Raw genomic sequence first — 23,522 nt, forward strand, 5'->3', positions numbered from 1 at the left:
TTACTTCAACCAAAGGAAAGGAAATGGAAACAAGAGAATTTTTAGTTATTTCCTCAATCACATGAACTCTTGGGTAAAATTAAAAGAATGGTACGCCTCCTGGTATTAAAGTGACACTACTACTACTACTACTACTAACAACAGCAGCAATAACAACAATCTCATAGTAATTATGTGTGCCCAGCACTAAGACATACATATCTTCAATCCTTACAACAGCACTATGAGGCAGATACTAATATTATTCTCATTTTATAGATGAATAAACTTAGGCAAGAGTAAGTTGCTCAAGGTAATGCAGAAGATAAGTGCTACAGTGAAGATTCAAGCAGTTCTTGTTCTTAAAGTTTATTATTTTGAGAGAGAGAGACAGCGCATGTGAAAATGGGGGAGGGGCAGACAGAGCGGGAGAGAAAGAATCCCGAGCAGGCTCTGCACTGTCAGTGTGGAGCTGGATGTGTGGCTCAAACTCACAAACTGCAAGATCATGACCTGAGCTGAAATCAAGAGTCAGATGCTTAACCAACTGAGCCACCCAGGTACCCCAAGTAGTTCTTGCTCTTAACTAGCATGGTATAATGCCTTTTCTTTCTCTTACACGAACTGGAAAGCATTTCAATTTCATTTGAGAAGAGAACACATATCTATGTCACAATATAATTTACAAGCCCGTGCACAAAGGCAAATTTTTTCATGATACATCACAGATTTAAAATAGTACATTAAGTCAAACAACTTTGGATAAAACCATATTTACAGAGACGACAGAAAATTGAAGCCATCATTATGTTAATCATGCACCTCTATTACAATATACACATTTTTAAAAACCATAACTAAAAGCGCCATATGGCTGCAGGACAAATGTCAGTAAGAATTAGAAGTAGAATATTTCTTGGCCAACTAATCTTTGACAAAGCAGGAAGAATATCCAATGGAATAAAGACAGTCTCTTCAGCAAGTGGTGCTGGGAAAACTGGACAGCAACATGCAGAAGAATGAACCTGGACCACTTTCTTACACCATACAAAAAAATAAACTCAAAATGGATGAAAGACCTCAATGTAAGACAGGAAGCCATCAAAATCCTCGAGGAGAAAGCAGGCAAAAACCTCTTTGATCTTGGCTGCAGCAACTTCTTTCTCAACACGTCTCAGGAGGCAAAGGAAACAAAAGCAAAAATGAACTATTGGGACCTCATCAAAATAAAAAGCTTCTGCACAGTGAAGGAAACAATCAGCAAAACTAAAAGACAACCAACAGAACGGGAGAAGATATTTGCATATGACATATCAGATAAAGGGTTAGTATCCAAAATCTATAAAGAACTTATCAAACTCAACACCCAAAAAACAGATAATGCAGTGAAGAAATGGGCAAAAGACATGAATGGACACTTCTCCAAAGAAGACATCTAGATGGCCAACCAACACATGAAAGAATGCTCAACATCACTCATCATCAGGGAAATACAAATCAAAACCACAATAAGATACCATCTTACACCTATCAGAATGACTAACATTAACAACTCAGGCAACAACAGATGTTGGCGAGGATGCAGAGAAAGAGGATCTCTTTTGCATTGTTGGTAGGAATGCAAACTGGTCCAGCCACTCTGGAAAACAGTATGGAGGTTCCTCAAAAAACTAAAAATAGAACTACCCTATGACCCAGCAATTGCACTACTAGGCATTTATCCACGGGATACAGGTGTGCTGTTTTGAAGGGACACATGCACCCCCATGTTTATCGCAGCACTATCAACAATAGCCAAAGTATGGAAAGAGCCCAAATGTCCATCAATGGATGAATGGATAAAGACGATGTGGTATGTACATACAATGGAGTATTACTTGGCAATCAAAAAGAATGAAATCTTGCCATTTGCAACTACGTGGATGGAACTGGAGGGTATTATGCTAAGTGAAATTAGTCAGAGAAAGACAAAAATCCTATGACTTCACTCATATGAGGACTTTAAGAGACAAAACAGATGAACATAAGGGAAGGGAAACAAAAATAATATAAAGACAGGGAGGGGGATAAAACAGAAGAGACTCATAAATATGGAGAACAAACTGAGGGTTACTGGAAGGGTTGTGGGAGGGGGGATGGGCTAAATGGGTAAGGGGCACTAAGGAATCTTTGTTGCACTATATGCTAACTAATTTGGATGTAAATTAAAAAAAAAAAGAAGTGGAATATTTCTACATTTTATATTAAGAATAAAAGGCCAAAAATATTTTACTTGATTAAGTATATTCTTCAGGTCATACTTTTTTTTTTTTTTAAACAAATAGGCACTGAATAAGACTCAGATGTTATCACATCCACTATTGAGTCAGAAAACAAAACTAATATACTAATATATTTTTACTTAAATCTTTAATGATGAAAACTTATTTTTACTAAAAATTTCAATGCAAAACTCTGACTGCAGTAACGGCATTTGGGGTTTCACACAATCAAAGGACACTATTACCTCACGTTGTTTCCACTATTTTTAAAAATCAGCCTCAGGGTTCATACTACTTTTAAGTCATTGGATAAACGATTAATGAGTTTAAAAAATTTTTTTAATGTTTTACTTTCGTGAGAGAGAGCGACAGAGTGCGAGCAGAGGAAGGGTAGAAAGACAGAGGGAGACACAGAATCTGAAGCAGGCTCCAGGTTCTGAGCTGTCAGGACAGAGCCTGATGCGGGGCTCAAACCCACAAACTGTGATATCATAACCTGAGCCAACGTCAGACACTTAACTGACTGAACCCCCAAGGTGCCCCAGGATTAGTGAGTTTAAAATGACAAATATAATTTAGCCCATGCTTTAACATTTTTACTGTTCCCTTATAAAATATCAGAGTAGTTTTCATTCGTAAAACAGCCTGTAAAATTCCTGTAATATGTATTTGTATTGAGCTTTAAGATATTTTTTAATAAGATCTATTTATTCTTTTGCAGGATTAAGATCATTCTGTATAATTATGCAAGCCTATGTGACACACATGACATTTGTTACACTGCTCTCCTTTTCCCTTGAGTCCCAGGACCTGAAGCCCATGGAGATGGGTGGTGAGGGAAGAGGTGGGCTCTAGGAGGGACAAAAATACAACTATTTCTACATATGGCAGTTTTTCAAGCACCCTGGAGCAGAATACCCCAGATGAAGCCACATAGGAACCTTTTTTAATCTAATAATGGGAGAAGATGTTCTCTTCCTAAGACTGGTTAATCCGTTTCTGCTGTTCCAATAATAATAAGAAAAACAATTGTAAAGAAGCAGCGAGCAAACATTAATAGGGAAACTCTGGACCTGGACATGTGTAACCTCGGGCTTCTCTAAGCCCACCTCACCTGTAAAATCAGGAAGATCATCTTTATGCCACATGACATTATTATGAAGAACAAATAAGATGATGTCTGGCAAATTACGCTGACATCAGTAAAATGTTACTAAGGGGTGCCTGGGTGGCTCAGTTGGTTGAGCATCTGACTTGTGATTCAGCTCAGGTCATGATCCCAGGAGTCAAATCCCACATTGACTCCACACTGAGCATGGAGCCTGCTTAAGATTCTCTTTTTCTCCCTCAGCCCCTCTCCCCCACTAATACATGAGTGTGCACATTCTCTCTCTCTCTCTCTCTCAAACAAATAAATAGAAATTAAAAAAATGCCGTTCACATGCAAGACTTGAAGAGGAAGAGAGCATGGGAGTTCATTACAGAACTTAGATGTAATATTACATAATGCACCTGGCTTTAATTATAAACATTCACAGACTATTTTACATAGATTCATGAAGTTGTTTTAAATATTTTAAATCTCCAGATTATTAGTGAATTGGAAACATGCTAACTTTTGAAAAATGAATTTCCAAATCATCTGGACCATTTAAAATTGAATCTATTCCTCTGGAAAGGAAAAAAAAAAAAAAACATGATAAAGACAGATTTGGTACCATTTTTTTTGCCTTCTCCACACATTTCTATTAGGCTCAGTCTAGATGGTGTGTAGCCTGCTGTTGAGAGTGAGACTTCAGTTCGGCCACACCACCCTGAATGTGCCCAGTTGTTTCCAATCTTGGAAACAGGGCCCAACCTAAGCAGGGCTGGGCCTAGTGAGTCCTTGGGTGGAACAGTGAGGTTTCAGAACTGATTTCAAGGCTCAACATCTCAGCGAAGTACATTTACGAGTCCACAAATAGCTTCATAACCGAACAACTCATTTCGCACAAATTATGATGTCTGATTATATGTATCCCTGTTATATGTACAAATAACCCAAAACCAGACATACATACATACAATTTGGTACTCCTACATGTACATATATGTATGTATGTATGTATGTATGTATGTATGTATATATGTATTTTAGAGATATTTTCACGCAGTTAAAAACATTTTGCTGGCATACTCAAAACTGATCTAAATTGTTGACCCCTTGGCAGAGAATTCAGGCAAAGTAGTCTTGCTCCTTAAGAAAGACAGGTTAGAGCACCTAGGTGACTCAGTCGGTTGAGCGACTGACTTCAGCTCAGGTCATGATCTCACGGTTTGTGAGTTCGAGTTCCGTGTCAGGCTCTGTGCTGACAGCTCAGAGCCTGGAGCCTGCTTCGGATTCTGTGTCTCCCTCTCTCTCCGCCCCTCCCCTATTCTGTCTCTCTCTGTCTCAGAAATAAACATTAATAAAAATAAAAATTAAAAAAAAGAAAGACAGGTTGACTTATAGCTCAGGGTAGAAGCAGATGTATCTGATTTCAAAATATATTTTTTTATTAAACATTTTTTTTTAATGTTTATTTTTGAGACAGAGAGATAGAGCATGGGCAGAGAGAGAAGGAGACATAGAATCCAAAGCAGGCTCCAGGCTCTGAGCTATCTGCACAGAGCCTGACGCGGGGCTCAAACTCACAGACTGCAAGACCACGACCTGAGCCAAAGTTGGGCGCTTAACCGACTGAGACACCCAGGCACCCCCAAGATGCATTTAAATGGAACAAAGTGTACAATTTAATTCTTAGTTTATGAACTTTCATTGGCATTTGATAGGATGGACATTTGAGGTTAGTAAAATGGAATTATATTAAATTGAGACTTAAATTGCATAGGAAGAACAATCATGTCTTCTGAAAGAAAATCCAACTATTTATAAATAATCTCAGATTTATCCATATTTTTGATTCAAAAGTCATTTTCAATTTAGTATCATATTCCAAAGAGGAACTTAATTCTACACACTGATATTCAAAAAGCAAAACATATCATAGGTTGTAGACTGCAGCAATGAGCCACTCTTTGTAGCTTTTTTAGAAGTAAATCAACAGCAAACTCTGTAATCTCATGACTAATACTATGCTGGTTATTTAATTAAAAAGAAAACTATGGGACAAGAGCAATCACATCATGTAGGTATCCAACAGTCCTAAGGGTTGAGGAATACATAAACTACTTGAGTCTGTATCTTACTTACACACTTCTTAAATCCTCCTCGTATCTCAATTGTTCATCTGCTTTAGTATTTGGATGCTGATACCTGGGGATCACTTGCCTCAAAACTACCACTGTTACCTACATGACCCTAGATTCCTAACATCCTAACATGTATCCTGATACAGCATGAGCTTGAAACACATTTCTGACTTCCATCACTAGAGTGCATGTCAAACAGCAGAAAAACTCTATCTATTGAGAGTTATGACAATGGCATATCTTCCAGGTGGCATCAGACTGGGGGCAAATGCAGGAATCAATGTATGGTGTGAAGAAGTTACCCTGTATTCCACATAAATATAACCACACCTGCAGGATTAATACCTCTTTCAGATACAGTTTTCTATTTTACGGTGTTACAGAAGGTAACCTAGATCTTTGCCTCCCTCAAGAGAATGGTAATGACAACTTATTTTAAATGGTTATATCCATAAAACCTTCTTGGAAGAGTGAAGAATGCTTGCTAGTTAAAAAAAAATCACAATAATTATTGCACTAGTTCAGCATAAATCCTAAGATAGACATTTACTAGACAATCACTATCTCTCTATAGAATGATGCATACCATTTCCTGGATGTTTGTAAAACCAAAGCCTGTATACAAATTCTCCCTTACTTCTTTTTGTAGTATGTCTAAAGCACCTTAAGAAGCAGTATGGTGGTGAAGAATACACAGAGTGGAGTTAGCAAACCTGGAGAAAATCATGACTCTGTGAGATAGTAACTGTGAACACTGTTAACGTTATTCGATCTCTTCTCCATAAAATGAAGGGATTCAAGGGTAGAATTTGATAGAACCATTTGATTGAAGTGCTTCATGTGTCTTGAGCAGACTGCACGATGAATGTATACTAGGGCATGAATACTAGGGCATAAATTTTAAAGAGATCACAGCACGCAGAAAAGCTTACAACCTTTTCTAACAGGTGCACACAACTCTTGTTAGGAATGGATCAAAGATAAATGTTAGTGTAATTTCCTTAGATCTAGAATAGGGAGACCTTCCACAGGGGGCACCATTGCACTATGCAGGAATCCATCTTCAGAGGTATATCTCTGGCTTTATTATGATGTGGTGAATAGGTAAAATCTTTAAACAAGCCAGGAAGTCAAAGACTTGGGGGAAAGGGACAGGATCCACTCATCCAAAATCTTTAGTAGCATCTTACACATCACTAACCAATGTTGCAGATCCTGTGATCTCTATTGTTATCTCAGTAATTCTGTTTGAACACTGAGGTGGCACAGCCACTTTGCTATTTCAGGAAAGGTAGTTAAGCACATCCAGGATTAGTACTCTGCCTTATGTAGTAAGTGGAGAAGCTGAGTAGTGCTTGCAGACACTGTTGAGGAAACATGGGGGGATGGCTTCAGATGTACCAACTAAACAGATTACACCTTTCTGATAGACTAATCATGTTGAAATCACAAAGCCCCTCAATTCTGTATAAAATTGGGCTGCAGAATTAGCGTATGAGCTTGGAAATATATCAATGTAGGTAATAACCAAGACTTCTAACTAACTAAAACCACAGTCAGCATCTACTTGGTGGTGCCTCCTTTTTTGTTCTCTTAAAAAACATAATTTTAGAAAGCCCATACCTCTCCATGGTTTTTATGATGGGGAGAGAGAGAATAGTGTTTCCTTCAGATCTAGTTAAAACAGTTTCAATGGATTAAATAGGCTCCTCTATGGGGACAGAAGGCTCTATCCTCTACATGAAGGCATATAGGCACTTCCTGTGCACAGGTGGCTCCTGATACCACAAACTGGGAGCAATAATTGAATCCAGCTACCCCACAGTGCAGAGCATTCACCCACAGAACCAGCCTGGAGGGCACTGTTAGTTAGCTTTCTAGACTAAGATTCAAAAGGTTACCCCAATTGAATCTCTGTTTCAACCCCAGGGAGTGCAAGGCATGGAGGATAAAACGATTTGCTTAAAAGTATACTTGGGAAGAAATAAGAAGAACAAAGGTAGAGTTAAATATGTCTTATAAATTAAAAGAACAGAATATAGGCACAAACATTTGGTTTATCTTGAGTCATTCATTCATTCATTCATTCATTCATTCATTCAACAAATATTTATTTGGTATGTAATATGTGCCAGGCACTGTGTTAGGCCTTCAGAGAACAATGATGAGCAAAACCAGACACAATTTCAGGCTTACAACTAAGAACTGGTCTTCACTAACAACCTAAGTCTTAGCCTCCTGATGAATGTTAGGTATTATGCAGATATGTAATTTTTAGAGGCCAGTAATTCAAAATGGTAATTTCAAGAATGAGAGAGATTGTCCCACTAAATATTATTGTTGCGAACCAATTTAGCAGTTTACATATACAATTAGAAACCCAAGATCAACAAGCTAGGAATATATGATTTGAAGAAAAATAAAAAAAGATTTACAACTGCATAGAGGATTGAGTTCAAATAATATCAATACTATTTGGGTTAACAACTGAGAGAATGGCATATTTTATGATGTCATAAAGAGGTTTATTATTGATAGTATTTAATAATATTATTCATGATCCACAAAGGAATAGAGATTATGATCATCAAATCTGTTGATGCCATGGAGGTATGTGGGAATGCTAACACCTCAGAAAGCAAGAATCTAATTTTAAAATAACATTAAGAAATTAAGGAATAGATCATCAAAGCAAGATGATAGTCACTGGGGACTTATGCAAAATAATATACTCAGAGATTTAAGGAGTAAAAACTAGCTTGATGACTGGGGATGAATGAACATCCAAAGGGCAACTGTTTTGCAAAAAAGACCTAAGGGCTCTACAACTCTGGTTCAAGATACTATTACATGTGTGATTAGAATTTATTTTTGATTGGGGCGCCTGGGTGGCTCAGTCGGTTGAGTGTCCGACTTCGGCCCAGGTCATGATCTTGCGGTCCGTGAGTTCGAGCCCCGCGTCGGGCTCTGTGCTGACAGCTCAGAGCCTGGAACCTGTTTCAGATTCTGTATCTCCCTCTCTCTGACCCTCCCCCATTCATGCTCTGTCTCTCTCTGTCTCAAAAATAAAGGTTAAAAAAAAAAAAATTAAAATAACAACATTTTCTTAAAAAAAAAAAAAAAAAGAAAAAAAAAAAAGAATTTATTTTTGATTAAGAGTTTCACATGGTAAAAAAAAGCCAAACATACAGAAATTAATGCTTGTTTTTCCATCAATAGTAATTGTATTTTATCTTAAAAAATGTTTTTAATGTTTATTTATTTGGGGGTAGTAAAAGAGGGAGAGAGAAAGAATTCCAAGACATAGGGCTTGAACTCAGGAACTGTGAGATCATGACCTGTGCCAAAATCAAGAGACAGTTAACCCACTGAGCCACCCAGGTACCCCAATAATTGTATTTTAAAGGAGATACAGAATCCAAGAGTAGCTGTAAAAACTGACTATGGTTAAGTTAATTGTTTTAAAAAAAGATTAAAGAAAACCTAGGGGCGTCTGGGTGGCTCAGTCTGTTGAGCATCTGACTCTTGATTTCAGTTCCGGTCATGATCCCAGGGCTGTGGGATCGAGCTCCACCTCCGACTCTGCGCTGTGGGGAGACTGCTTAAGATTCTCTCTCATTCCCTCTGCCCCTCTCCCCTGCTCACAGTCTCTCTCACTAAAATTATGAATAAATAAATAAATAAATAAATATCCACTATTGCTGCAAGGAAAAACACCTGTCTGAAATATGATTGTCATAAGAAAAATAACTGGTTTTATCTGACTTTTAAGGGAACAAGGAGTGGGGGATTTAAAACTTTCAGATGGCAGTCCTGGCGGTAGCTTCCGGCACCTTTCCCTGTGCTGTGGTTAGGTCATCGCATCAGCACTGGCAGTGCCTGTTCAGTGTGCTAGGCTTCTGTTCTCTTCAGTTGTCTTCCAGTGCTCCAACCACTGCTTGAGTCCCAGCACAAAAACTCACAGTGTACAAAAGTTACATTCTCCAGCTGTGCATTTCTGCCTGTTGCCAGAGAAGTATGTAGTTTTCAGGAATCTAAAATTAAATTCTGGTTATGTCACTAAAAACATGATTTCAGGCGAGGTATTTTTCAATTCTTAGTAGCGCAGGTCATATCTGAAAAAATTCTAATTCAAATTTGACCCTATATGTCAAAAACAGAAATCTTAAAAAAAAAATACAGCACATTTATTTTAAAACATGCTGAAATGTTACCACCTCAATGCCTGTATTTATATTTTTGCATGCTTTCTTCCAGTCTTTATCAAGATTTTACATAACTGTACCCATATCATAATGGTATTTGGATTTTTTCCATTAAATTCTATTATAAACACTTCATTTAATTAGACCACAAGTCCTTTACGGGAAAAGATGGGAGAAGGGAATGATGATGCTTTTACATAGTCTTTGTTATTATCACTAAAACAGAAATCCTAAATGTAAAGACAACTTCAGGAGGTTAGAGGGAACAAGAGATTTAGCGCATACAGCAATGCCGTATGGAATACTTTACCAAAGGAGCTAATGTGAAGCCCCAGGGTAGGAGAAGCAGCATCTGCCCGAGAAAGGGGTACACGGAAGAGAAAACACAGTAACATCTGGTCTCTAAATGTGCCAATGTGAAAAATTCTCACAGCCGGTTAGCTAGGGTTATGAGAAAGAACGAGCAGGCAAAAAACTGCCTGCCAAAAAAAAAAAAAAAAAAAAGAGTCTGGCTTTGTCAGTAAAGAAAGGACAATAATATTTACAGAAAATTTTCTATACTCAAGCTTCAAAAAAGTAGAATTTGGACTCAATATGCAGCAAAATGGTTGAAGCAATCTATGGCTAAAAGGGCAAACCTTGGAAAGGAGAACTGTGACATGAGAGGAAAGACTCTCTTTCTCTTCTTGAAGGGAAGTGATGATATGTGATCATGCAAATGCAAATGTCTGCGGACAGCACTGTTTGCTTGTGGGAAGAGAATTTTAATGTGTACCCTATGCAAATGCGTTTTATAATAAAACAGAATGTGCAAGGCCTTCTGAGGGCGGGGAGGGAAGCGGCAGCTCCAGACCCTGCACTTGAGAGTGGTGGGGACACAGCCAGAAGCGTGTGCCACTCGCAACCCTGAACAGACTCCAGCAGAGAGGGCACGTCAAAACCCCACTCCTTAAAAAAAAAATCTCTCTTACGTTCCACCGAGAACTGGATGCCTAATGAATTAACACCTGCAAGATCTTTCTTTACCCAGTGCTTAACCTTGAACAACTCTGTGCTTCGAGTGAACCTCAGGAAGAAGACATTAAAAAAAACAACAACTCTTTTCTGTACTGAGTCATGGGGAAAATGGTAGGAACTGCACAGTAAAGACTAGAGATGACTATAAAGAAAGCTCCTGAAAACCATTTAGAGTCTTTGTGTCAAAATTAGCATGAATGTCAAAGCCCATTTAAGGCCCAGTCGGAAGCATTTGTGAAAGGGAGCAGGAGGCCATCACAGTGGTGACAGAGTCTGGTTTTGACCAAGTACTATTTATTGATATCTGTGTATCTGAAGCAGTTATTAAAAAGAAATTGGGGAAAAGTCTGCATCCCTACACTGGAGATATTTAAGCAAGCCATTTTGAAAGTGTTAAAAATTAAAATTGTAGAAAGCCGAACCATAGGTGCCATGTTTTGCCTGAAGTGGTAAAAATACCATCTGCCTCAGTCTTTTTAGCAGCAGGCTTATTTCGAGTAGCAGTAGGCTAAGCTGCAGGCATACGCTCAGCTCCAGCTGGGGAAAATACACAGACGTTTGTAGATGTTTTTCTAAGCAAGAGTAGTCAACATATTCGTTTTCTTTCAGACATATATATGTTACCATAGCAAACCAAGCATCAATGTGGTCCGAGAAGCTTCTCCACCAGTCCCAACCCGTACCCATAAATTCCTACAATTCAATAGGTGGCACTCTTCCCCCTAGCACTGCACCGAATCAGCTGCACTTAACTGTGGGGCCAGAAGCCTGGGGAACGTGGAATAGTCTTGAGAAATACACACCCAGGGTTGCAGACCAACCACTGTAATTAGGATCCACACAGCATTGCATATAGGGGCTTAACTGTTAGCACTGGCTTTTTGGGTCACGATTCACTTCTGGTAATTATATTCTGTCTAATAAGACTTCTCCTGAAGTTTTAACTAGGTAAGTAAGACGTTCTTGTTTTTCTATTTTAGAAGCTACTGGGTACCATTGCCTTTCGGTTACTCGGCTCCCAGCCTTGCCCAGACCCCAGGTGGGTGAGTTCCAGCAGCAGGAAGGGAGCTCCCATGACTGTCTTAACCACGGTACAGAGGCAGGAGAGACAAAATGAATTAATGGTTGTCAAGTGCTTTGATATCTTAAGATGAAAGGCATTGTAGTACCGTGAAGCATTCATATCCAGACTCTATCGCAACAGGAACTCAATTAAAAAGTAATTCAATTTCTCATCTGAGGGTTTGAGTACAGACCACTGTTTTGCTGAATGTGACAGTCTCAATATCCAGCTGAAACTGATTTTGAAATGATCACCTCTTCCTTTGATTCCTCGCCATTCTGAGACTGACAAAATTTGAGAGCTGGCCTATAAGGCCACAAAGCACATAGCCAAAATAATCTCCTATGGTCCTCAAAACCTGACTTTTCAGATAAAATTTGGCTTTTGGGTAAATACTCACCACTTGGAAATAACAAAATTTCCAGCAACAAACACATTTCATGATGGTCTCCAAAAATGGCTCCTGAGTTTTTCAAATGTAGAGTTCCAGATAAACCCAAGGGCAGACCTAAGCTGCTAAGCATGGTGCCTGCATCAGTCAGCACGAGCACCATGCCCATGCAAAACAGAGATGCCTAGACCGTGGGTCATGACATGTGTTACTAAGGGCCCATGGTACACTGTGTAAGAGACAATATCACAAGCTACACCCTGCAGATATCTGCCCCATACCTGCTAGAGATGGACATAACCTTTTTTTCCCATGTCACTTGTGTTTAGGTCTGTGGAAGGACGATAAGCCTAGATGAATTGCTTAGATCAAGCTATGGCCCTTAAATGTCAGAACCGCACCACATATTCCCGAGGGGTGGGGTTCTGTTTACTGGCACAAGAAATATGATCACTACACACTTGTGAAGGCAACCAGAGGACTACTGAACATTGAGATGGACTATGTGACATAGTCAATATATTCTTTTTTTTCCTTTTTAAATGTTTTTAAAAATTTATTTGGTGGGGGGGAGAGGGAGAGAATCCCAAGCAGGTTCCGCACTGTCATTGCAGAGCCCGACATGTGCCTCGATCTCACGAACTGTGAGATCACGACCTCAGCCAAAATCAAGAGTTGAATGCTTAACTGACTAAGCCACCCAGGTGCCCCTGTAGTCAATATATTCTTAAAATGGCTCTGTGAAGTCTACAATCCTCAATTCCAGACCTCCCAGAACCTCCTGCACTTCTAGGATAATACTAATGCAACTCATGTGCATACACTTGACAAGCCCTCCTGTACATAAAGCCTGTGCTGGGTACAAATGATGCGACCATGAATAAGGTGCCTTCAGAGCTCTTACATTCCAATGGAAGAAAAAAACCAGAAGCAAGAAACTAAATGAAAATAATAATTTTAGATTACGATAAATGTTAAGAAGGAAAAATAGAGCAAAGGGGGAGGGGCGACTTTGGATAGGGAGGTCTAAGTCAAGGAAGCATGTGATGGCACAGCCTACATCAGCCTTGTTCATGGTGGCAGTCAGCACTAACACAGTGCTTTGCACATATTAAATATACAATAACTGGTGGTTGAGTGGATAAAGTAGATGAAGGAATGAATGTGGACCTCAGGTATATAAGAATGCCCCCCACTGCCCAAGAAGAATATTTTCTCTCAAATTTGGAATTGGCCTAAAGAATAAACCAGCACTATTCTAAAACTGCTCGCTTTATACAAAGGAAAGTGAAGAAAGACCAGAGAGGTTAAGGGTTCTTAGATTTTGCAGTGAGTTGGTGGCTGAGCCACCGCTGGGTCCAGGAGTGTCCTTCTATCCATGCACCGTATTTTTTCCTTTTTTCTAAGCTCTTCAATTGCCATGTGCTTCTGCAATAAGAAACCCTGAAGGAGTTCTAGGAGTCAAAAATAAGCATCAAGGATCAACAGTTATTCTATTGCTAAATCGTGTTGACTTTTCCCTTACTTTTTTGTTCATAAGTTAGCTTTCCTTTACCCTAACACAGTGAAATCCCAGCCTTTATCTCCAAGCTAGTTTATTACAACCTTCCCAAACAATCTTTTTAGCTCTATTGATACCTGTAACATTTGTCGAAAGCATCTTTTCTCTCTGATTGATATAAGAAAACCTATACCAGATTTTCTCCTGCAATGGACTTCTTATGTCTTCTATTTTCTTACTCACGGCTTCACTCGCTCATTCACTTACCCATTTACTTCCTCCCTACCTCCTTCAGCACTATTTACCATGTGCCAAGCACTGTGTTAAGCACCAAGTATATAAAGACAAATATGACACTGTCCCTGCCCTCCAAGAGCTCACAGTCTATGGTCTGCCTCATAAATGGGTCATTATAATATTACAGAGTAAGTACAATGACTGAGAGGTGTACCGTGTATTAAAGCACGAAGGAAAGCAAAAGTTTGTGAGACAGAGAAAAGGAGGGACTACATCTCAGTCAAGGCAAAGAGAGGACGGGCGTGGAGCCATGGGTGTGCACCTCAGGGCTGCCAGGAGAGCACAAGGTTCTGGATCGGCCCTGAAAGATCACCATGGGTTTCAGTTGTCCCACTGCGAGCAGAGCCCTTACACCTCATATTTCTTCCTCCTTGTCTTTGGGGTGCAGGTGTGCTCACACCCTGGATATTCCTGATGGTGGCATAAGCCAGACGGTTAGCATGTTTCTTTAGCCAAGCAGCTGTATGCATCCCACACACCTGCTAAAACGTTCCATTTGTCCCTGAGGGGAAAACCAAGTGTGACCCAAATGTGTTCAGAGGCTTCCACTGGTGCTCTGAAATCTGAACTCCCACAGCACTTTTTAAACAAGGCCATGTATCAGAATGATCTCGGAGCCTTTTTCCAAATACTTCCGTCCTGCCCCTGCCCTGCTCTCCCCACCAGGGGATTTTGATCTTGGTGAAAGAGGGTGTGATGCTGTGGTAACCTAGGCATATGTGTTTTCAAAAGCTCCACAGATGATGTGAAAACTACTACCTTTAGGAGTCTGAGTCTGCTGTGTATGGTGCCTCTCAGGTATTATCTGATGGTGCTAAAAGCTGTTTTGCATCCAGACGCCAAAGGCATCTTTCTAGCAATGGTTAGTTATCTTATCCAGTATATTTTTCTTCCTAGTAGTTACTACCACATGACATTATACTATGTATCCATTTAGTTGTTGCCTCCCACACTGCATTGTATGTGTCTCAAAAGGAAAACACTTCATTTGGCTCACTGTTATAGTCTCAACACTTAACACAATGTCTGGAGTGAAGTAGTCACTCAATAAATACACTTACCTGCTAATATCTATTACCTAACAGGGAATGTCCCTCAGCTCCGAATGTGATGATTCTTTTTTGACCTTTTGATTATAAACAAAAGCCAAACACCAGATTGAAATGTAGAAAACTGTGTAGTATGTATAAAATCTACTTACCTTAGCATAGTCTAATCTTCCCTTCTCTTGAGCCTGAAGTAGAAAGAGGGGGAAATTAATTTGTTAGTTCTTTAAAAATTATGTAGTGCTTTTAAAACTTACTTCTCCAAGAATAAAAGCCAACTCTCTCTCCCTTGGTCCCCCATCGTTTATCTTTTCTATGTATCTACATAGTTGTATCTCTATGCAACTATACACGTATAACACTTTCAAGCATATTGAAAAGTTGAAAGAACTGCACAGTGAGCACATATATACACTCTATCTAGACAGGACAGTAGCAGACATCATGACTCTTCACCTCGCCATGTTTCAGCACACAAGTCTTATAAGCATAGGGTGTCTTGTACATAACCACATGACTGCTATCACATTTTATTTTTTTTTAACGTTTATTTATTTTTGAGGGATGGGGAGGGGCAGACAGACAGTAGGACAGAGGATCCGAAGCAGGCTCTATGCTGACAGCAGAGAGCCTGATGTGAGGCTCGAACTCATGAACTGTGAGATCATGACCTGAGCTGAAGTTGGACACTTAACCGACTGAGCCACCCACGTGCCCTTGTTATCTCATTTTAAAAACAACAATTCCATATCATCTAACATACAATCCATATTCAAAATTTTCCTATTGTCCCAAGAATATCCTTTATAGCTTTCTCCGCCCAACCAAAATTAAACAAGATTCACACATTACATATGGTTTCTACATCTCTGGTTAGCCTTTTAAATCTAGACTAGACCCTCCCCATATTTTAAGAAATGAAAAGAAAAACCATTAACTTTTTTTCCATGCATATCATTGACTTTTTGAAGAGACCAGGGCAGCTGTCTTATAAAATGTCTTTTTGGATTTGTCATATTGTTTCTTCGATGTGTCATTTAATTTGTCCCTGTTTTGCTCTCAAACTGAAAATTGGGTCTGAAAGAGCTTGCTTGAACATTTCTGGCAAGAGCACTTTATATAGGAAATTACGTACTTAATATTGCATCAATTCAGGAGGCACAAAATGTCAGCCTGTCCCACTCATAGTAATGCTATAAATTTGATCACTTGGTTGAGGTGGTGACTATCAGATGGTTCCACTGTAACGACATGTTTCCTCCCGTATAATCAGTTTGTAATCTCTGGGGTCAGTTTCTCCTCCACTTCCTTTGGCATAATTTTTTATCATGTTGTATTATGTTGAAAGATCCCCAGCTCGACCTCCCACCCCATCAGGGATGAGGACAGAGAAAAAGGTGGAGTTGAAAAAGATATCCTATATGGGGCTGTATTTAAAAAATATTTTTAGTTATAAAAAATTTAAAGTGAATACATACACTACTCAAATGTGTCATGTATAAAATCCTAACATGACAGAGATAACCAATGTTATTAACCTTTGTCGATATGCCAACTCAGTTTTTGTAGACTTCATTACAAACTTCTCTCGCCACCTCTGCACAGAATAAGAATCCTTCAATTTGCAAATAGGTTAGGTCCTGAGTCCAAAATGACACTATACAGATAATGAAGGTGGGCAGATTACTTTAATGAGATTAAAGATTTATAACATTGACTCTTCTTGCTTCTTCACAATCCTTTAAAAAAATTTAGACAAAGATGCTTGCATTTTGTTTTTCTTATTTTCATTATAAGCAACTTAGAAGAAGACACTGCTCATGTATAGCTTTCGGCCCCATCACAAACCACTATAAGTGAAAATGGGGACTTGAATGTTTTCTATGACACTAAAGGCCCCTGCAATCAATGTACTGTGAAGAAGAATTTGGGGTTTTCAACCTGCTCTTGAAATTTTTTAGGGATGAACTAAGTAGAGTCAGAAGGTAGTCCTGAGATGCATTATATCATAAGGAATAGGAGTCAGTTCTTGCAGAAATTTAGAAACTAGGTTTCTTCTTTCTGCTCAGATAGTTTATATTTACTTGTGTTTCCATGGACATATTCTCCCCAAACGTTTTGCCTATGTTGAAAATCCCTCTTTCTCCACCGTAACATCTACGGTTTACAGAGAAGCCTTGAGCACGTCTGTCCAGGGCACTCATGACCCAGCTACTAAATTTTGTTACTGCGCAAATATCAACCGGCCTTGATCCAAGGAACAATCCATAGCTTGTGACCACAATTTCAGCAGCAGCATTTCACAGTTTTGCTTAGTCTTTAAGTTCTCAAACTTCCAGCTGTCCCTTGAATTCATTTTAGGTTAAGAGATCTCTGACACTGAGGCTGATCCTATGGTCACATGCTTTCCACCTTTTCAATTGTTCACCCTTTTTCACGCCTCTTGCTGATTAGTATAGATGGCTCAAGTACGGCACTTTTCAAATGATGCACAAAGTGTGGGAGCTCCACAGAATTGTTCCTCTTGTCAAACAACCCATCCCTGCAACCAATTTGCCATTTTCTCACTACTTTCAGTTGTGTTCCTATTCCAACCGGCTCATCATTCTGTGTCTTTCAATATTCTTATCTTTCAGTGTTTCACAAAAAGAGTACAAGTGTTAAAAGTGGTATTTGTTGGAAGTTAGGAAGCTGAGGAGCTGCTGTATCTTGAGATTGCAAGGTAAAGTGCAGAGAAATGATACAATTTACGATGACTTAGGGTGGACTTTTCCTTTTGAAAGTAGTGAGCCACTTTTCAGTTTGTCTCATTAAAAAAAAAAAAAAAAAAGAAAGAAAAATCAACAGCCATTTCCTTATGTAGGAAGAGTGACCATAACGCTGGTTACAGATAACATTATAGTGATCCTATCAGAAATTTCTGTACAACCATTTTTCTCATACTTTGATTATAAACTATCTTAGAGAATTCTATTATTTTGAAGTCCTTGGGCTTTATCAATCACAAGTTACCTTCAAACTCTGTCATTTCATGGTGTATTCCTGGCTTGGTTACCACTCTTTGACCCAGAAAAGATACACTCTGCTGGGGATGGTAGCACAGGAACGCCATGTATGTAATCCACATCTGTTCAGGATCAGCTCCTAAATGGCTTGAGAGCTGGGAGATCAGAAGGCTACATAAAATGACGGTACGATTACTGCAGCCATTTACAACCTGAATAGGCGTTAGCTGTTGATGTGGCTCACCTGAATGTCCTTTTTATTTTATTACAACAAACATTCCAGTTCTGTGAAACCACTTCATCCTGGACTGCCTAGTAAGCTTGTACAGAAAGCACCAGTTATCTGATAAGATAAATATTATAAATATTTAAGTCTTTATAGGATTTACAATATGTATTTCTAGCTGTTGCTGTGTGTTAGTATCTACGTAGGTCATATACGCACCTAAGAGTACACATTCTGATACATTTTTTTTTTCACAAGATGCTTTTAGAGCTTATGAAAATACAGCACATTAGAAACTGATGGAAATGAGATTTAATCCCCTATACAAGTAACATTTCTCATTACACTTTACCTATTCTATTTCTTTTTGCAAAATAGTTAATTTGGGAGAGGCTATAGTTTCTCTTTCACCTGATGGCTCGTTCACTAAATAATTATCCATTGTGTGCCTACTATGTGTCGGGCACTGCACTGGAGATGAAGCCATGAACAGAACAGATAAAAATCTCTGCCCTCGTGGAGCTTCTATTCCAGGGGTTACATAGTCTTGTTTTGGTTAGGCTTCACATACAATCTCCCTCTAGAACTTAGGTTCTATGAGAGGAGAGCAAAGTTCTCTCCTGCTCACAACTGTATTCCATGTTTAGACCAGTACTAGAATAGAGCACATGTGGCCAATAATATCTGGTGAATGGATGCATACGTGGATAAATGCTTTTTCCTTTATATGTGTTGGTTATGTACGGTCTATTTAGGAAACCTAAGAAGCAAAGTTCATTATACCCACTTCTATTTCTAGAAAAGCTGGGTTCTTCGATTCACAGCACCAGTATGTAGTTAATATGGAACCATCAGCTGATGTTTGGCAACTAATTTTTACCCGTATTTTCATTTTAGTGCTCAACTTCTATTTATAAGTATACCTAGAAGGGGAATCTAGAAAATAAATTCAAAGAATTCATGAAAATCAAACAACAAAAGGATAGAACAGAGAAGAATGATCTAGTAGCCTTCCCATAGACATAGCGGTTTAGTGTAATTAAGCATCTCAACCTGAGGGGCACCTGTGTGGCTCAGTCGGTTGAGCATCTTGACTTCGGCCTAGGTCATGATCTCGCCGTTCCGGAGTTCAAGCCCCGCTTTGGGCTCTGTGCTGACAGCTCAGAGCCTGTAGTCTGCTTCAGATTCTGTGTCTCCCTCTCTTCCTCTGTCCCTCCCCCACTTGCACTCTGTCCCTCTCTCTCTCACAAAAATATATACACATTAAAAAAACAAAACATGCCTCAACGTTGAAAGCAGTGTGTTGAACTGAAAAGCGCCTGGAACGGAAACCTCAGGACAATCCAAGATGCATACCTCAAAGCTTACAGTGTTAAGTAGGCCTTGTCTATGGAGGAAAGCAAGTGGCCTAATATATTTTATTTAAAAATTTTTAATGTTTTTATTTTATTTTTGAGAGAGAGAGAGAGAGAGAGACAGAGAGAGAGGGAGATACAGAATCCGAAGCAGGCTCCAGGTTCTGAGCTGTCAGCACAGAGCCTGACACGGGGCTTGAATTCATGGGACTGTGAGATCATAAACTTAGCTGAAGTCAGACACTTAGCCAGCTGAGCCACCCAGATGCCCTACAAGTGCCCTAGTATCTTAACGGTGACCACTCCAAAAAGCACTGTGACCTCCTGGGAAGAGGCGTGTACTGGGTGTCAGAAAATATGGTTTTTAGCACACGATACATGAATATGTCTAATAATTTTGAAATTTAAAAATTTTGGGTCTTCCTTTTCTTATTTGTAAAATAAGTACTGGACTGGACCACATGTTCCCAAATGTTGGGCTCTCACAAACGCTGCACTGGCTGTTGGAATCACCTGACTAGTTTGTTAAAAATGCACATCCTCAGTACTCTGGTCCTGAGTTTCTGACTCATTTGAAGATCACTGGTTTGGACCATGTCTAACGTCCTTTTCAATTTATGCTCCTGTATGCATTCGTGTTTACTTCAAAGGCTAAAAAAGAACAACTATAAAAACTCCTTAAGTCTCAAGGAGAATGGAGTGCTAGAACTTTCCCCTCTTTTTCTGTCATCTGCCACTTATCATGTATATTTGTAGCAGAGCAAGATATTATTAAAATAACTTTCTCACTGGGGCCCAAAATAGGCTGATATAAAATAAATTCCAGACTGTATTTCAACAGCCAGCAGTCCTGAACCTCTTCCTGCCACACCGTTCATCTCCAGAAGCCACTGTAAATTCTACCATACACGGCAATTCTCTGAGGGCTTCATTACTACGGTCTTTAAAAGGGATTCACTCATCTTTTTGCCTCCTGTAGGTGTGCTTCTTGTCAATCCAGGTCATGAGAAAAGAAAGTAATTTTTCCCAGTCTTTAGCAGTTCACAGAGAATGTGTGGTTTGAACCTTGTTTTATCTTAAAAAAAAAAAGTGAAAACAGACAAGATAGTGTGCCAGTGCTCATGACACCAGAGGCCTCCTCAGACAGCTATAGTGAGCACTGTAAAACAATATTCTGTACAAAAGCAAAAAAAAAAAAAAAAAAAAAAAAAAAAAAAAAAGCCAGTATTCTGAGCGAGAGGATGCACAGAGGGATTAATTCCAAAGGTTTATATACCAGTCTCTGCAGACCAAAGGCAGATAGATCCCCTGTTGGTAAGTAATGGATGTACAATGTGGTCTTTTACTTTAAGAAACAAATGGCTTTCTTATAAGTCAGGTAACAAAGAAGGATTGGATGACATAAATGAACTGTTTCCAATTTTCAACTACTGTTATCTGGACTTGAAAGCTGGATATGGAGAAACCTTTTTCTAAAAGTAGAAAACTAATATTCCACAGCAGGGAGTCCAGAAATTGTTAGAGACTGATCATCTCTACTTATCATGTTATTCTTCCTGAATGCTAGCAGCTATATTTGGGAACAACAGTCGTTTTTAAAGAAATTCTCTTTTTAAAACTTCAAGGAAAACTACCTTCCTCCTCAAACTTTTTTTTTTTCTCCTCAAACTTTTTAGTGTAAAAAACATCATGAACACCCATCTGCTCTCCACTACATTAACCAATTGCTAACATTTTGTCCTCTTTGCTTTCTCTTTGGACAATCATTTGCTGATTATTTGAGAGTAAGGTATAGACATCCTGTCTCATCCCTGAATACTTCGGCAGCAATAATGTTCTCCTACAAAACCAACAAACCGTTATTACATCCAACAAGTTTAACGTTTCTTAAAGTGGTTAAGAAGTCCATATTCAAAGGTTTCCAGTTCAACCAATAGTGTTGTTTAGAACGGTTTGTTCCAAGATCAAATTAAAAATCATGCATTCTCTTCGGATGTCATGGATTTTAAGTCTCTTCTAATCTACAGGTGTCCCCATACCACACCTTTTCTTTCATAATAGTGACATTTTTTAAGAGTCCAGGTCAGTTGCCCTGGAGAATGTCCCTTATCCTGGATTTGTCTGATTGTTTCCTCATGATTAGATTAAAATAAAAAAAAATTTTTTTTGGCAACACAACTACATAAATGATGCTGTATACTTCTCTATTATATCAGGAGTCATACAATAATGATACAGTTTGTGTCATTATTGGTGAAACTAAGTTTGTTCACTGCTTCCCTATGTATTTAATGAGTAATCTGTGGGGTACTTTGAATCCATGTGAATATTCAGTTCCCTTCTAACCATCCATCCAATTGGTTTAAGCCATCACCCATTAATAATCCTTGTGTGAATAAAAGATTACATTGCTGGCTGTGAAAAAAAATGACATTTTAAAGGTCTCTTGCCTTGGCACTGGCAAGAATATCATTTAGTTCCTTTAGAGAAGACAGGTTTTATTGAAAATAAACTCTCTGTACATCTGTATTGGTACAAAGAGGTAGAGTTTAGTATATACGTGAAAAGGCTTATTGGGGAACAGAGGAAGAGAGGAAGGGTAGGACCCCCATTGTCATCCTGCAACGGTATGGGTAGACTGTATGAGGATTTAGAAAGCTTATAAATCAGAAATCTATTAGATCTGCTAGCCCCAAAGTTGAAGCAGTTGATTTTTGGTTTGGTAGGAGAAGCAGGGCTTGTATCAACCCAACTTTCCAGTTACAAAGAAAGAAACAGGGCAGGCCTCTTTGTTATTTTGATCATTCTTGTCTATTAATAAGATAGCACAAAGGCATCTGTAAGGAAATCAATACCATTTAGAACTAGATTTCTCAAGTACCTGTTGTTACCATCTCTTTCACCTAGGAAAGCTAAATTTTGGAGAGAAATGTGAATGTCCCCGGATGAGATTTCTTGTATTCTCTTCCTTTGGTTAACTGGGAAAAGAAGAAGCAACAGATAGGTGCGTAGAAGGCTATGGTGTCCAATTAAAAAAAAGAGGAGGGGCTTGTATTATCTACATAACAAATTTCTCTTTATTCAGAAGTCTTGTCAATCTTTTTTTCTTGCTGTGCTCCCTTGGAATCTGGAAGAGACATGAAATTTAAAATTGCACACACACACAAAATCTACCCAGATTGCAGAAAGGCCATGAGTAAATAAAAAAGGCTGAAAATGGAACTGAGTTGTTTCCTCCAGTGGCCAGGTTCCAAGATGATGGTCACCAATCTTGATGGCGCACCTCAAGCTCATGATGTCAAAAACCAAATTTATACCACTTTTTTCACTTAACTTGCCTATTAATATTAATGGCACAATTCTTCCTCTAATCCAAGTTCAAAATCATGATTTTGGCCTCTGACTGCCCCTCCCCACTACACACCTGCCAGCTTCTATCATATTAGTCTTCAGGCCCTATACATTTTCTCTCTGAAATGAGTTAAAAAAATTAATGTTTATTTTTGAGAGAGACAGAGAGAAAGAGAGACAGACAGAGAGAGAGAGTGGGGGAGGGGCAGAGAGTGAGGGAGACACAGAATCCAATGCAGGCTCCAGGCTCTGGGCTGTTAGCACAGAGCCTGACGCAGGGATTGAACTCATGAACTGTGAGATCATGACCTGAGCTGAAGTTGGACGCTTAACTGACTGAGCCACCCAGATGCCTCTGAAATGAGTTTTTTTAAAAAAAAATTTACTTTAAGTAATCTCTATACCCAACATGGGGCTTGAACTCACAACCCTAAGATCAAGAGATGCATGCTCTCCTGACTGAGCCAGCCAGGAGTTCCTCTCTGAAGTGAGTTTTACACCTAACCTCCTTACCTTCCCATTCTTGTTGCCAATGCTCTGACTGGGATTTCTCCCCTGCGTGGATCAACAGGTTCCCCAAAACTTCCTAACTCA

At 39.1% G+C, this 23,522-nt stretch overlaps 1 protein-coding gene across 4 annotated transcripts in view; it reads right to left on the reverse strand.

Moving 5' to 3' along the window:
* PDSS2 (decaprenyl diphosphate synthase subunit 2) overlaps nucleotides 1-23,522 on the reverse strand; it is a 289,871-nt gene that overhangs the window by 42,472 nt on the left and 223,877 nt on the right. For 3 of the 4 annotated variants that reach the window (XR_006202742.1, XM_042939483.1, XM_042939480.1), the window contains one exon: nucleotides 15,147-15,179. Coding sequence is in view for 3 of the 4 variants with exons in the window: in XM_042939483.1 (XP_042795417.1) it covers nucleotides 15,147-15,179 (33 nt within the window). In the remaining variant the exon portion in view is untranslated. Of the gene's footprint in view, nucleotides 1-15,146; nucleotides 15,180-18,003; nucleotides 18,136-23,522 lie in introns of those variants that run through there. The other variant, XM_042939482.1, reaches the window with a different exon arrangement.

The sequence above is a fragment of the Panthera leo genome, chromosome B2, assembly GCF_018350215.1.
Source record: "Panthera leo isolate Ple1 chromosome B2, P.leo_Ple1_pat1.1, whole genome shotgun sequence".
In the NCBI taxonomy this organism is placed as follows: Eukaryota; Metazoa; Chordata; class Mammalia; order Carnivora; family Felidae; genus Panthera; species Panthera leo.